At 48.7% G+C, this 14,124-nt stretch overlaps 1 protein-coding gene across 4 annotated transcripts in view; it reads right to left on the minus strand.

Moving 5' to 3' along the window:
• The window catches only part of LOC135255866 (protein phosphatase 3 catalytic subunit alpha-like), a 143,821-nt gene that overhangs the window by 21,262 nt on the left and 108,435 nt on the right, over positions 1–14,124 (minus strand). For all 4 annotated transcript variants that reach the window (XR_010330301.1, XM_064337603.1, XM_064337600.1 and 1 more), the window contains exons 3-8: positions 7,282–7,406; positions 6,712–6,823; positions 6,002–6,147; positions 3,280–3,419; positions 2,312–2,389; positions 1,783–1,877 (exon numbers count right to left, since the gene is read on the minus strand). Coding sequence is in view for 3 of the 4 variants with exons in the window: in XM_064337600.1 (XP_064193670.1) it covers positions 1,783–1,877; positions 2,312–2,389; positions 3,280–3,419; positions 6,002–6,147; positions 6,712–6,823; positions 7,282–7,406 (696 nt within the window). In the remaining variant the exon portion in view is untranslated. The remainder of the gene's footprint in view (positions 1–1,782; positions 1,878–2,311; positions 2,390–3,279; positions 3,420–6,001; positions 6,148–6,711; positions 6,824–7,281; positions 7,407–14,124) is intronic.

A 14,124-nucleotide genomic window follows, 5' to 3' on the forward strand; every position in this document is an offset into this window, starting at 1 on the left:
GACTTTAGCCTTTAGGACGACGTTTCTGCCAGGTCCTCACAAGGCAGAACTGCAGAAATAGAGCTGATCTTTCAGGCTTTACTTGTGAAAAAAAACAGTCCATTTCTCATCCAGTCAAAAGCCACTACCAACCATGATCAGTGAAGACAAAAAAAATGATGGATATAATACAGTACGCTTCATTACACACTATTTGAGACTCAGGGCCTCCTAACATACATAGCACATAAAATACATAAAGCTACACAGTCATATGGTCCATATCTACACAAGAGAGAAACAGAAAGCTGCAAGCCATGCCTGGCTCTGTTTACACAGCATTTTCCAACAAGGCACTGCAGGCATTTTTACTTTAACCTCTAATCAGGTACATCAGCTGCGATCTTAACCCTATAAGGTGTGAGATAACAAATATGTGATTGGTTTGTTCTTAACTGAACATTCTATTGCTGATGCAACAATCACTGCTGGTGACTGACAGCAGTGGAGTTCTAGAACACTGACTGAAAAAAAAAAAAACTTAAAAAAAAAAAACCCAACTGTTCAAAGGGGTTTTTTCTCTCTTCAGTGATGATCCAGGGATTAAACGTGGGCCGGGACTGTGCAGCCAATCAGATGCAGGGATGATAATAAGGAGCTCAAATGGCAGTCAGTTGGGACCTTTATCATCACGATACTCCTCTGCAGGAAAATGCCATGGGATCTGAGACGACCACCACAGCGAGCCAGGCCCTCCGTTTATAGCCTCCTCTAAAAGACGGGTGATGACAAATCATCTTGTGTCGCTCCTACACTGCAGCTGCGCATGTTTTGTTGCGTATATTTTCTCTTCCTCACATTTTGACACACGTGTATGTGCACACTGTCCACCGGGGGTCTGGGGTCTGTGGGGGGGGGGGGGGGGGTGAGCCGCAGTCTCTGTTCTACGCTGTGATGTCATTCTACACCTCCAAGGCCTTCGCTGACAAACCGCTGGCACTCAGGACACCGCAGCCAATCACCAGCCTGGATACAGCGAAAGTAACAGCCAATGGGAAAGAGCGCGCTGGTCTAAAACCAGCCACTCCGATATGGCCATGGGTCTAACGCAAACCTTTTTTTGTCAGCCACCCCCCCCCCCAATGGGAAATTTCTGTGAAGCCTCCCTGACAACTTTAGTTCCACTGCGATGACATTTTCTTTTTAGTTTCTAAGTCCCCCGCCCCCCCCCCCCTTCAACCCCCCACCTTATTGTCTCTGTGTGCCCCCAATTTGAGAACCACCGGTCCCATAGGGCATAATGCCGTGCTAACTTCTAACTTTGAACTTTCGGGCAAGATAAAGTTACCGTACCTTCGACTGCTGGGTTTGCTATTTTGCTAAGCAGCAGGCCTTTTTAGCCTTGGGAGGTGAGGAATCGGCAAAGTCCGAAAATAAATAACCAGGGCTCAGGAAAGCTTCGGGGACCTGGATACACACCTCAGCATAATCCAACACATTCACGAGGCAAACAAACCGGAGCGGGGCTCAGTGAACGTCCCCAGATTCTGAGAACAAACACGCAGTATTAGCACACAGCCGGCGGCGGCAGTGCAATACGGGGACTGGACTCGCAACTCGGAGGTTGCGAGTTCAATTCCCGAGCGCGGCTCTGCCAGTTGAACCTAATTAAAACACACAAACGATGAAGATTAGAAGGCAGCGCGCCCAGCGAAGATAATGAATGAAATCGGACCGGCCTGATCCGGTCATAACTGGAACGCTCGGTGCCCGTTAACGGAAGAGTCCTGAGGGACCGCTCACCTTTGTTGTTGTACACGTCCAGGTAGTTTGGCGCGGAGAATATTGTGATGAGGGACGGGAATCCCGTCGTTTGGCTCTTCCTGTACATGCGATACCTGGGGGAGGGGACAGAGCAGTGACTGATTACAGCAACCGCCAATAGAGCTGGCGGCCAGCACCTAAACAGCCAATGGGGTGGCTTTATTTTCAATCGTCTCTTTGATGGACAGGCACTACTTCTTTCTAGAACTTAAAACTACCCTTGAGAAGAAAAATAAACAAAATTCTGTGAAAATTAAAATAAAGAGTTTGTTTCTTTGGAGTAAGGCTAAATCTATGTCACGGTTTTTCTATTTGACCTGATTCATATCAAACAAACAATTAAACAAATAAATAATGTTTTTATTTTATATCAGGGGTCACAGTTCCAGGCTGTCCCCCACAGCAGTAGCTCTGGATCAGCAGTTTTTTTAATGACCAATCACAATCATTCTGTAACTGGCCAATCAGACGGACTTACCCAGCATCCTGACCAATCAGAGCTACTTACCCAGCGTCCTGCGCCTCGTGGGCCCGGATCACTGATAATAGATTATTGTGCTGGAGGAAGTCGCAGACGGCTGGGTAGCTGCAAGACAAAGAGGGAACATCACTATCGCTATAAACAATGCCCTGATCACCCAATCAGTGCCCAACCTCACTAGTGATCTCCTGGCTGAATGGAAGCAAATCCCTGCAGCAATGCTCCAATATCTAGTATAAAGCCTTCCCAGAAGAGTGCAGGTTGTTATAGCAGCAAAGGGTGGACCAGCTCCATATTAATGCCCATCATTTTGGATGAGATGTTGGACGTCAGGCGTCCACATACTTTGGCCATGTAATGTGTAACGTCAGTATGACAGCGGACAGATCACCAGCGCCATTCTCCGCAAAAAGCCGACGTTTCCGCTGCGTAACATTCCACAGAACCCCGATGACGTGTGGGGTCCAGCAGGTAAATGTCAGGTAAAGGTGATGAGCATGTGTGTGCCATTCATTGACGTACCTGGAGTGTCTGCTTAAATGCCTGAATGGAAATGGAAGTCTGCAGCAAGGCAGTATTGCCAAATGGCTTCCATATGTTCAGTTAGCAGAGTGCAGAGCTACTCAGAGTGTGAGGCTGTTCCTACATGGCATTCCTCAGGAGGTGTGTAGGGCGGGTTCTGTTCCAAACTTTGGGGCGTTACCTGCGCGGAGGTTGTGTGGGCTGTGTTCCCTGGGTTACCTGCGGTGTGTGTAGCGGTTGTCAAACTTTGGGGCGTTACCTGCGTGGAGGTGTGTGTAGGGCGGGTTCTGTTCCAAACTTTGGGGCGTTACCTGCTGGAGGCGTAGAGGGTTCTTCAATTGGCGTTGCGTGGAGGGTAGGCGGGTTCTGTTCCAAACTTTGGGGCGTTACGCGTGGGGGTGTGAGGCGGGTCGCAAACTTTGGCTTCCTGTGAGTGTGTAGGGCGGGTTCTGTTCCAAACTTTGGGGCCTTACCTGTAGAAGTAGGAGCAGCCGCGCACCGTGTTGTGGGTGAAGTGGTCCTGGTTCTTCTCGCTGCCAAAGTCCTCCAGGGGGTCCGACCAGAGCAGGTCACACATGGGACCGTAGGCGGGGGGCTCTTTGAACCTGTCTAACTGGAGAGGGGGGGTTGGGGGGGGGGAGGGGGGGTGGAGAGGGGTCAGCAACAACCCCCCGTCCGTACATGCTTCAGCTCATCACACGCACACGTGCACGTTTCCACGCCAACCAGCCACAGCATTACATCACACACGGTTCATTTATTTACTTTATTATTTTCAGTGCGCTTAGCAGATGATCTTATCCAGACCAACAACCAACACAGCTGACTTTTATTAAGCAAAACAGCCTTTCCCCTTTTAGTACAGCTGGACATTTTGCTAAAGGAAGGAATTCAGGACAAGTACCGATGTTCCACGCTACAATGGCAATGTACTACTTAGTATTCAAACCCGTAACCTCTGGAGTTCCGAGCCCAAATCTGTAGCCCTTATACTAAGCTGACATGGATGCCCCCACTAAGCCATGTAGAAACAGGAAGTGCTCGGGGGGGAGAAAGTACAAGAAGAAGTCCAAGGATTTCCCTCGCCACCAGAAGGAAGATGACCACGAGGATCTCATGAACCCACACTGCGAATGTGTTCAACACGCAGCCATTTTCCTCTCTGTAAGACCAAGCACACAGACACAGAGCTTCTTCATCTTATCTGAGGCAAGGTTCTCGCTCACTTTTTTTTGTGTGTGTTTGTTTTGTGCGTAGGAGCCTTTAATCCGTAGGAGTGCAGAACTACATCTGATTAAAGCAGCACATTAAATCTGGACGTGCGCGCCCTCCCACCACATGTTCAAGGCTATTTCCACCGCGAGTGAACAGGCAGTTAAGTTAAAATCGCAGCGCGCACAGCACACCATGTGCTTGATTTGGCGAAAACAAGAGAAAAAAACCCCCCCAAAAAAAACAAGGTGTAGCTCAGGGAGAAGTCGGGCCGTCACAGGACGCCTCTGTCCTTCTCTGAGTTCGGGAGGCGGGTCCTACGGGCGTCTCCAGGGAAACCGCGCGGCCCAGCCCGTGCAGGGTTGCAGGGTCGCTGTGTTCCGCTCACTACAGAGCTGTGTTCTGTTCTCTGTGTTCTGCTTCTGTAGTCCCATTCCCACCACACACACTCACTCACGCACACATTACACATGCACGTACACACATGTACACACACACACACACACACACAAGCAGACACGCATGCACGCACACACGCACACAAACACACACATGTGCACGCGCACACACGCACACACAGTACAAACAGCATCTCCACTGAAAGCCCACCACCCATAAAGACAGGTTCTCTCTGTGCATGTGTGACCTGAAAACAGACCTAGCCTGGAACACACACACCGCCCACCTCAGATAATAATAGCCTCAGCCTCAGCAGCACTAAACTTCCATTTCCAGCTGTAGCACATCTATCCTGTGCCTTTCTTTCTCTCGCGAAAAAAGGAGGGAAAAAGAAAGAAAGCAAAAAAAAGGGGGAAAAAAAAAAACTTAGAAGGCGAGGCTGCCAAGGCCATAGATTACTTAGTAAAAAAGGCGTACCCCAAAATGGCCCCCGGGAACCGCCCAATCCAATTACAAGCAGGCCGTGTAATTGGATGGGCCAAATCCAATCAGCTTTTATTGAAAATGGGGAACAGCGAAGCCGGGCTCATTTTAATCAGGCACAGCACAGGCACTCTCGAGTAACGGCTTCCCCCTCTGGGGTCTTCAGAGAGGTGACTGTCCTTGGGTCACACAGCAGGAGATACATGATCGAAAGTGTGGGGGGGCGGGGGCGGGAGAATCTGAATTCTTAATTCCCCCCCCCCCCCCCCCCCCCCCCCCCCCCCCCACAAGGACTTTTTGAGAACTCTCCAAATGGTGTTTCTGGGGGATTCATAAAAAAATATATAAGTACTATGCTTTTCAAACATAAAAAATATAAAAAATAATTATCGATTGCTGTCAGGCCTATGAGAGGCTTTCTATTGCTTTCTTTAAAAAATAAATAAATAATAGAAGCCCATGAATTTGCTCTTTCATTTTTGAGCAACTAGAGATTGGATACTCTTCCTGTTCTGGGAACTACGAGTTCTGGGAGTCTGTGCTAAAAAAAAATGTACTCAAAGAGAAGGCCTGTGCGCTCCCATTTTAAGCCCCTGACCTGATTGCGAACACAAAGCAAGACTCTCACTATAAAAAGGCACTGCTTCAACATTACACCCCAGAGTTAAGAAATAATCACGATTTTTGAGCTGAAACACTTTGCTTTGCACTTGAATTTGACCGTGAATTCCCCAGTGTTAAACTGTTGTAATTCAACAACTTCTTTGTTTGAGAATTAACCCAAATGGGTTTTCCCAATAGGCTCTACTGCCTGAATCGAGCCCTAATCAGATATGAGAAACAGTAGAGCTAACGTGCTAATCTGCAGCTTTCAGGGCAAAAGCTTATGGGGTTGCTTACATATTTGACATTAAATACAAATTCCCCAGCCCCAATCAATCAGATACGGGAAACAGTAGCGCTAACGTGCTAACGTGCAACTTTCAGGGTAAAAGCTTATGGGTTGCGTACATATTTGACATTAAATACAAATTCCCCAGCCCCAATCAGATCAGATATGAGAAACAGTAGCGCTAACGTGCTAACGTGCGTCAGACATACTTTCCTGATGTCGTCGAGCTGCGTGATTTCGGGGGACAGCCCGCCGTGTACGCACAGGAACTGCTGGTTCATGAGGGCGGCCAATGGGAGGCAGTCGAAGGCGTCCATGCAGGCGTCGTACACCCTCTCCGAATACTTAATTTTACCTGCCGGGGGAGGTGCCGACATTAAACGACATCGACACTCGTGTTTAAACATTCAGGGAACTGCCAATGTGTGCTGCTCCCTACCTAAAACAACAAGTTTTATTTTACTTTTAAAATCTTTTTTTTTTTTTTTAAACAAACCACTTTTTTAAATAAACAATTCGGAATCAACTATTATGCCTTTTGAGACTCTGTGGACACTGTGTACCCCAGAACTGCTCAAGGAAGACTTCAGCTGAAGAGTAGCCACTCTCCCCCACAGCCAGGGACAATTTTACACCCTACAGGCCACACACAGTACTACAGGAGAGCTGGTGACTATTTTACACCCTACAGGCCACACACAGTACTTACTTAGTGTGACTTGAACTATAGAATATGTCCATATAAAAGAGGTGATACGCTAGTGTATTCACCCTACAATTGAATTCGCTTTAGACAGCAAAGTGATGTTTGTTTCAAGTTTTTTTATGTTTTGAAAGTTTAGTGTTTTACTGAATGTACTGTACAACGCTCAGAAGATCCTGACGTGTGTAAGTGCTTGTGTGCCGATCCGATACTTACATTCTTGCTTAAATGTGAAATACTCTGTTAAATGTCTACATTCATGGTTCCCCCGGAGAAGAAAGAGCGTTTTGGGATAAAGGATTTTTAAGGCCCATAAATACAGCACACACTGCAAGAGAAACAACAGCGAGTGTCAGAAAGCAATTAAGCAGAAGAGCAGAGAGAAACGCAACAATTCTGTTAGCACTCACATCCACGTCCGACGTCTGAGAGAAAGGGTTAGGAAACCCAGCAATGAAACCCTCGGGCTCCCAGCCTCTCACGCAGTAATTAGGACAACATCATACGAGCGACTAATCAGCATCTAACAGGAAGCCCGTCCAATTAGCGAAACTGCGTTTGCATAAAGATATTTGCGAGTTGGGGATTAATGAGAACGTTCCCACCATCTTTATCTTTCTTTCAGAGGGAGCACGGTCCTCTGGTTACCGTGTTAGATTTTTTTTTTTGTTTTGGACAGTGAAAACCTTGCTTACTGAATCTTAAATCTGTTTTGTTAAAAAGTCCCATTTTGCTCACAGCGACCTGACATGCAGAGGACGACGATGGAGAGAAAGGTTCACTCACTTCAATACTGAAGTAGCCTCTGTCCACGTAGTCGCCTAAAAAAAGATAGCGGGTGTTGGCAGGTGACCCTCCCACCTCGAAGAGCTTCATCAAGTCGAAGAACTGCCCGTGGATGTCTCCACAAACTAGAGAGAAGGGAGAACGACACCGCCTTTCAGACACAGAAACACATCACCTGCAATATTTACATTACGCATTTAAATGGTCTTTTGCGAGACCCGCTCACAATCAAGAGCACTCTTAAACTGCGGTGCTTTTACAATGTAAGACAGATCTCAAAACTCCCGTCCTGGCCACAGCAGCATCTGCTGGTTTCCGTGGTTACATGTCAATCAGCATCCAAAACAGGCCTCGGGAACCTTGGTGTGTGTAGTTTTTTGCCAATCGATGGCTTAAGAGAAGCACTTAAGTGCTTAAACATGGCGGAAACATACACTACTGCCTCCAGGACTGGAGTTTGAGTTCACTGCTTTAGACAGAGAAAAATTGTATACACATTTTGAACATAAAAATAAGCATTTAAATTACCATTACTTAAACTCCTTCCATTGAGAATTAGCTAAAATTGAGCATTTATTCTTTTGAACTCTGGAAATCCAGTTCTTACCAGGAAAGCAATTTGTCCTCAAATTTGCAAAACACACTTAAGCATGGCCTAGCCTACTTCTTTTGTTTCGTACGTAATTAATCTGGTATACTGCTACCTACCAAACTTGCATTTCACATTGGGTGACTACAAACACATTTACCAAAAAACAACATGAATGAACACTTATCAAACATTTTAACTTTTCAAAGTCAAAGGAAATCTACCCTTGTCGTTAAGACTGAAATCAACCATCAATAATGGGAAAGGCCAGAACAGACAACCTGAAAAAACAAAAGCCAATACCTAATTTAAACCTTGGGAGAAGCATTAAGGGAGAGCCGCTCATTTACAATCCTGCCAAGCTACAACAAACAGGACAGAGGAAGTTTTGACGATAATCAAAAACAAAGAAATGAAACCGTAGCTTAAATTTGAAATAGTAGCCACTGTTATGTGCTATTATCGACAGTCAGTGACTCCAGTCTGTTTATATTCCTCCAAGGGACCTTCATGTGTTTTACGCTCGGGAAAGAAAATATAAATAAAAAACGGCTTCTTTCGACCTCTGAAAACGGAGATGGTGACGGAGTTGCTCTGCGACTTTTTTGCCCTGGAGTGCTAAGTGGGGGCAATGGCTGTGGGCGGAGGCTTTTAAACAGAAGGTTTCCTGTTCAGTACCCATCTGGGGCATCACACCCTAACCCTGAACCATTACTATTACCAACCCCCGACCCACACACCCAACACACACACATGCACACACACCCAACACACACCCCTGTACACACGTTTCCCCTTGAGTTTAGTTTTCTCTTTCCGTCTCTTTTACCACTGCCATCTGTTTTTCAGCTTTTCACCACAGACGCGTTAATATTAATATCGCAATCCCCCCCAGGACTTCGCAAAATTCAGTCAAAAAATGCAAATATGGGTACATGTGTCAAATATGCATGTGCATCTGTATGTATACATATGCTTGTATAGCTGTGCGCAGATAAATAAATAAATAAATAAGCGAGCTGTACCCTGAACCCCAGAAGTGCTTCATAAAATAACAGGCTGTATAATTCCAGCATAATCGCAAGAAACGCAAGCCGTGCATTTCACCCAGGCGGAGACCTCATACAAAGCAAACTCAATAGCGATAATTGCGACGAAGGCAGTGACGGCAAGCCGTGAGCACGGCGGCCATTTTAATAACGAGTCAGCGTAGAGAGAAGAGAAAGGAAGGTGTGACCGCACAAGGCAGTGGCGACCGCGTCGACCGCGTCAGTTAACCGAGCGGAGACCGTGTCTCGTTTACCGGTTCCGGTTCCAGGCGACGCGCTCATTTCCCCCGGCAAAAAAAAGGCCCATGAGCCACTGCGGCACGCTCCGCACCACAACCTCAACACTGCAACTCCGCAGGTGCGACCGCGGCTTCAGAGAGACCGCGCTGCCAACGCAAATATTTACCTTTAAGAAAAGGGCAGCGTGTGGATGGACCGAGGGTTCCCGCTGACCGCAGTAACGTTCCCGCCAGCGATTCCCTCGCACCCGACACGCTGGTGTCGCCAGTCCATCTCGTCCACACGGAAAGTGTGTTCAGTGACGTGGGACGTTTACGTCTCAGTGAATATGTGGTGCTGCACTCCGGAGAAGGCAAGATCTCCAAGGCAAACGGAACGCTGCATTAGTTCCGTCAAGCCCTCCTCCAGCGGCTCGAATTCCTCCGCAAGACAGTCTTCAGGGCAGAAAGGGCCGGGCAGAAAATTAAACGACCATGACGGACGACAGCAGTTTTATAATCATGATAGTGCCCTCCTCCACCCACCCCACTTCACCCCCCCTCCTCCCCCTTTATTTTAAGGAAGCTGTTTTAGGCCCCTTCGCATCTGAAGAGCAGGAGATATCTAGCATGTATTCTGCCAGCGTTTTAAGGTTCTGCTGAAGGAATCTGCCGTCTGTCAGCGGATCGAAGCCGGGTTCAAACGCAGCTGAGCCCCTGAGGCATTGCTCCTGACTTCCTGCGTAAACACCCAGCAGCACTGAACAGACAACGCGCGCGTGAACATAACCCACGCGGGTCCCACGCGGATAAGGCAACGATGCGCCTAAAACGCGTGCCCACAACGCACTTCTGTTTCTGACGGCACGACCCAAAGGGACAACAGCAGTTTTTCATACAGCATCCCACACACAACCCCCCCCCCCTCCCCCCCCCCCCAACCGATGCCTGACAGGAGAGACGGAATTAATTTGCCTTAAATCTAATTAAGCGGATTGCCTTCATTATTTAATGCATCGTATGGGAAGCAGTCTCATCCCACTCAGACGGCACAGTGCCCACACGCATCAGACTCATTACGGAGTCAAAGGACCGCTGTTTGCCCGGCCGGTCTGATTAAACAGCGAGCCGGGGGTACATTCACTAATCACGGAGTCTGTAGACTCCCCCCCCCCCCCCGGGGGTACATTCACTAATCACAGAGTCTGTAGACTCCCCCCCCCCCCGGGGGTACATTCACTAATCACGGAGTCTGTAGACTCACCAGGCACACGGCTCCTCCCCCCCCCCCGCCCCCCCGTCTCTCCCAGCGTCTGTCCCTCTTAACTACAGGGGGGTTCTAGCTGGGCCAACAGGCTCAAACTCAGCTCGGAGCGGTCCAATCCCCAGACTCGAAGCCCAAGGTAATGTGCGCAGGCAGTTTACAGCACGGCTCGCTGAAAGCCCTCGCAGATACACATAAGTGTTGCGCTGGGATATTTAAGGAAGGAGAGAAAAACGCTACACTCTGCCCATAATCAATAAATTTTCATATTTATAAAGCGCTCTTCACACCAAAGGTGTCCCAGTGCACTGAACAGTGAAAAGCAAGTGCAACCACAATGCCCCCCCCACCAACATGAAGCAGCCGCAACGCCCCCCCACCAACATGAACCAGCCGCAACGCCCCCCCACCAACATGAAGCAGCCACAATGTGCCCCCCCACCAACATGAAGCAGCTGCAATGCCCCCCCACTAACATGAAGCAGCCACAACGCCCCCCCCACCAGCACGAAGGCCTCAGTTCGGTTCTCATCCGGTCGTGACCGTCTCCCCACTCACTCGTATCTGCCATTCCCCGAAGAGCCGCAGCAGAGCACTCTGCCGCAGCCCAATCCTGGCACCTCCACTGAGCAGCGTAATTGGGCTGCAGTTAAACGCGCACTTAGCGCGGAAGTGGAGTGCAAGCGCTGTTTGTCCGCAATGTAAATTCACACTCGATTCGCACGTGAGTCACAGATGAAGGATTTGACCTTCTTTGAAACTGCAGTCGATAAACCTGAGAGTGTAGCGGTAGTGCTAATCACTGTGCCTGCTCGCATCCCCCCTATCTGCTATGCTCAACGTCGAGTGACCCATCGACAAGACGAGGACCGCCCCAAAACACACCCCGTTCTCTCACCCTCCTCGACGGTCTGCGTTCCTCAGCCCTGGAGAGCCACAGGGTGAGCTGCTTTTCACTGAAACTCAGAACACCTGCCATCGATTAAAGTGGCTGATTACAAAGTTAACTCACTGCGCCAAGTTCCCTCCACTCCACTCTCTGCAGCATGACCAAAAAAAACACACTCAACAGCAGTGCTCCAGCTGGGGGGGGGGCGGAGCTGAGGCCATTTAAATTTGCCCCTTTCCCCAACTGGCTTTGGGGACTGAGCTGGGACTACCCCCACAGTGCTGAGAGTACCATCACAGCAGGAGAACAGCGCCCCCTGCTGTCTGACCGCTGCAGCAGGAACTCTCATTCCCCTGGGATTCCACCCAGAAACAACCTGTCCCAGTGTCCTGGACAGCCCCCACAGTTAGAGCAGCAGAGCCACTTTGGGCTGGATTGATGAACAGATTGGTTTCCTCCATCTGTTCTCAACTGCAACGGTTATTATTTACAGTAATGCAAGATTACATTTACTGAACAGTTCGCAAACCCATCCCTTCCAGTTCCATGTCAGTAAAGTTGAGCAGCAAAAAAAGAAAAGGAAACAAAAAGCACATTATACTACACTGCTGGCTTTCATCCATTTGCTTACTAATTAAAACATAGATCAGAACCACAAAGCCAGAAAGTTTAACATCCCAGGGATGTCATGCTGGTGTGCGACAGTGCAGCAGGGTGGAGGGGCTCCGTCACGCAAAGACAGGATAAGAGAGGCGATGGGCTGGAGTCCCCCAGACTGGCAGGGAGCCCCAGCTGCTGCCCTGACTGAGACCTGCTGGCGCTGTCCATGGTCCTGAGGTCCTCACAGGTAGGGGGCACACACACACACACACACACACACACACACACACACACAAACACGCATGCATGCACACACACACACACACACACATACAGGCATACACACACACGCACACACACACACACAGGCATGCACACAAACACACACACACACACGTGCAAGTACCCACACACTAATTTTTACACAAACACATGTTCATATTCACAATATCAAGACTGCTTCATAGATGTGTGTAAATCTGTGCTTTCCTAATCAGGGGAGATCTGGCAGCCAGGATCAGGTTTTCAGGTGTTAAAGGGGTAAGAATTATATTCCACTGGTAAATAAACGAGGACAGATTCAGAGTACAAAGCTCGCCCGGGTTCACCTTCTAAAATCCACACAGCCCGTTACTGGACCAGAAGCACCACACATGCCTGTGGCTGCCCATCACCATGGAAACCCCACACATCGGCATGGAAACTGCCTCCGAGGGCGGGTAAGATGCTGGGACTTCAGAACCAGCCTCTCGTTTGCACGCGTGCAGGCTTCGCAATGCCAGAGACCTAAAAAAACGTATGTTTCCACAGCCTCCATTCAAAGTCCAACACCGAGCCAGAAAAGAAAAACAATCCACAAGAAATAGACAAGATTTCCATTATCATTTAAAAATTATAGCCTACTGCGTGCGATTCACTCAGAATTATCGGCTCATGCCAATACACGCACCAAATAATGACATGTTCAGAGTTCCGCCCGGATAAGCATGAAATGAGACCTGGCTTCACGCAGGTGTAGTAAAACTTTAGACTGGCGCTGCACTGCGAGCAACACGCACTTCATTGGGACTGCTCGTGCAGAAAAAAAAGCACTAACAAACGCTCAGTTAGTATCTGCACATGCTCCGCAGGCTCAGTCATTTCTGCAGTGGGAGTCTGCTGATACGGAGCAGCGCCGTGGGCTACAGAGGTTATGAGCTCTCCGTTCCTCTTTCATTTCACCGTCATAAAGCGGCCAGAATAAGCCTGCTCTGCGCGGGAGGGCCGCTGCCGGCCCACTGTTCGCCGAAATGTTTCTGGAAACCAAGGCTGTCCCACGGGGGACACGTGCCAATCGCAAATACGGCCAATCGCAAATGCAGCCAAATGCAAAGATAGCCAATCACAAAGGCAGGACAGCCAACGCAGCCAATCACAAAGACAGGACAGCCAACACTGCCAATCATAAAGACAGCCAATCACATAGGCAGGACAGCCAACGCAGCCAATCACCAAGGCAGGACAGCCAACACTGCCAATCATAAAGACAGCCAATCACAAAGGCAGGACAGCCAACGCTGCCAATCATAAAGACAGCCAATCACAAAGGCAGGACAGTGCCAATCATAAAGACAGCCAATCGCATAGGCAGGACAGCCAACGCAGCCAATCACAAAGACAGGACAGCCAACACTGCCAATCATAAAGACAGCCAATCACAAAGGCAGGACAGCCAACGCAGCCAATCACAAAGACAGGACAGCCAACACAGCTTGTACGAAAACTGAATTTCCACACATTCTGCAAGTAATACATTATCCTTTGTACAAGCAGCCAGTAGAGCCAAAATTGAATTCATCCTCAGAATTGAATATACTGCTATATACTGTAGAGAAAAAGTCCTGACTCTGGCTTACACTGCAGCCAACAGGACGGCCCCCGCCTACCTACAGGACATAATTCAACCCTACACGCCAGCTCGAACACTCCGCACTGCTGCAGCAGGGCGCCTTGCACCCCCTCCCATCCGGGTGAATGGTTCTCACTCGCCCCAACCACGGAGCTTCTCCACCCTAGCGCCCCAATGGTCGAAAGACCTCCCAGTTCCTCTAAAATTATATATTGTGTGTGTGTGTGTATTGGTGCGTGTGTATGCGTCTGGCATTTGCATTCAAAATGTATTTTCATACTTCGCATTCGATAAAAAATCGATTCAAAGAGAACAAAGCGCTCCGCAGCGAAAGCAGTGAAACAGT

Source organism: Anguilla rostrata, chromosome 5 (genome assembly GCF_018555375.3).
Source record: "Anguilla rostrata isolate EN2019 chromosome 5, ASM1855537v3, whole genome shotgun sequence".
NCBI lineage: Eukaryota > Metazoa > Chordata > Actinopteri > Anguilliformes > Anguillidae > Anguilla > Anguilla rostrata.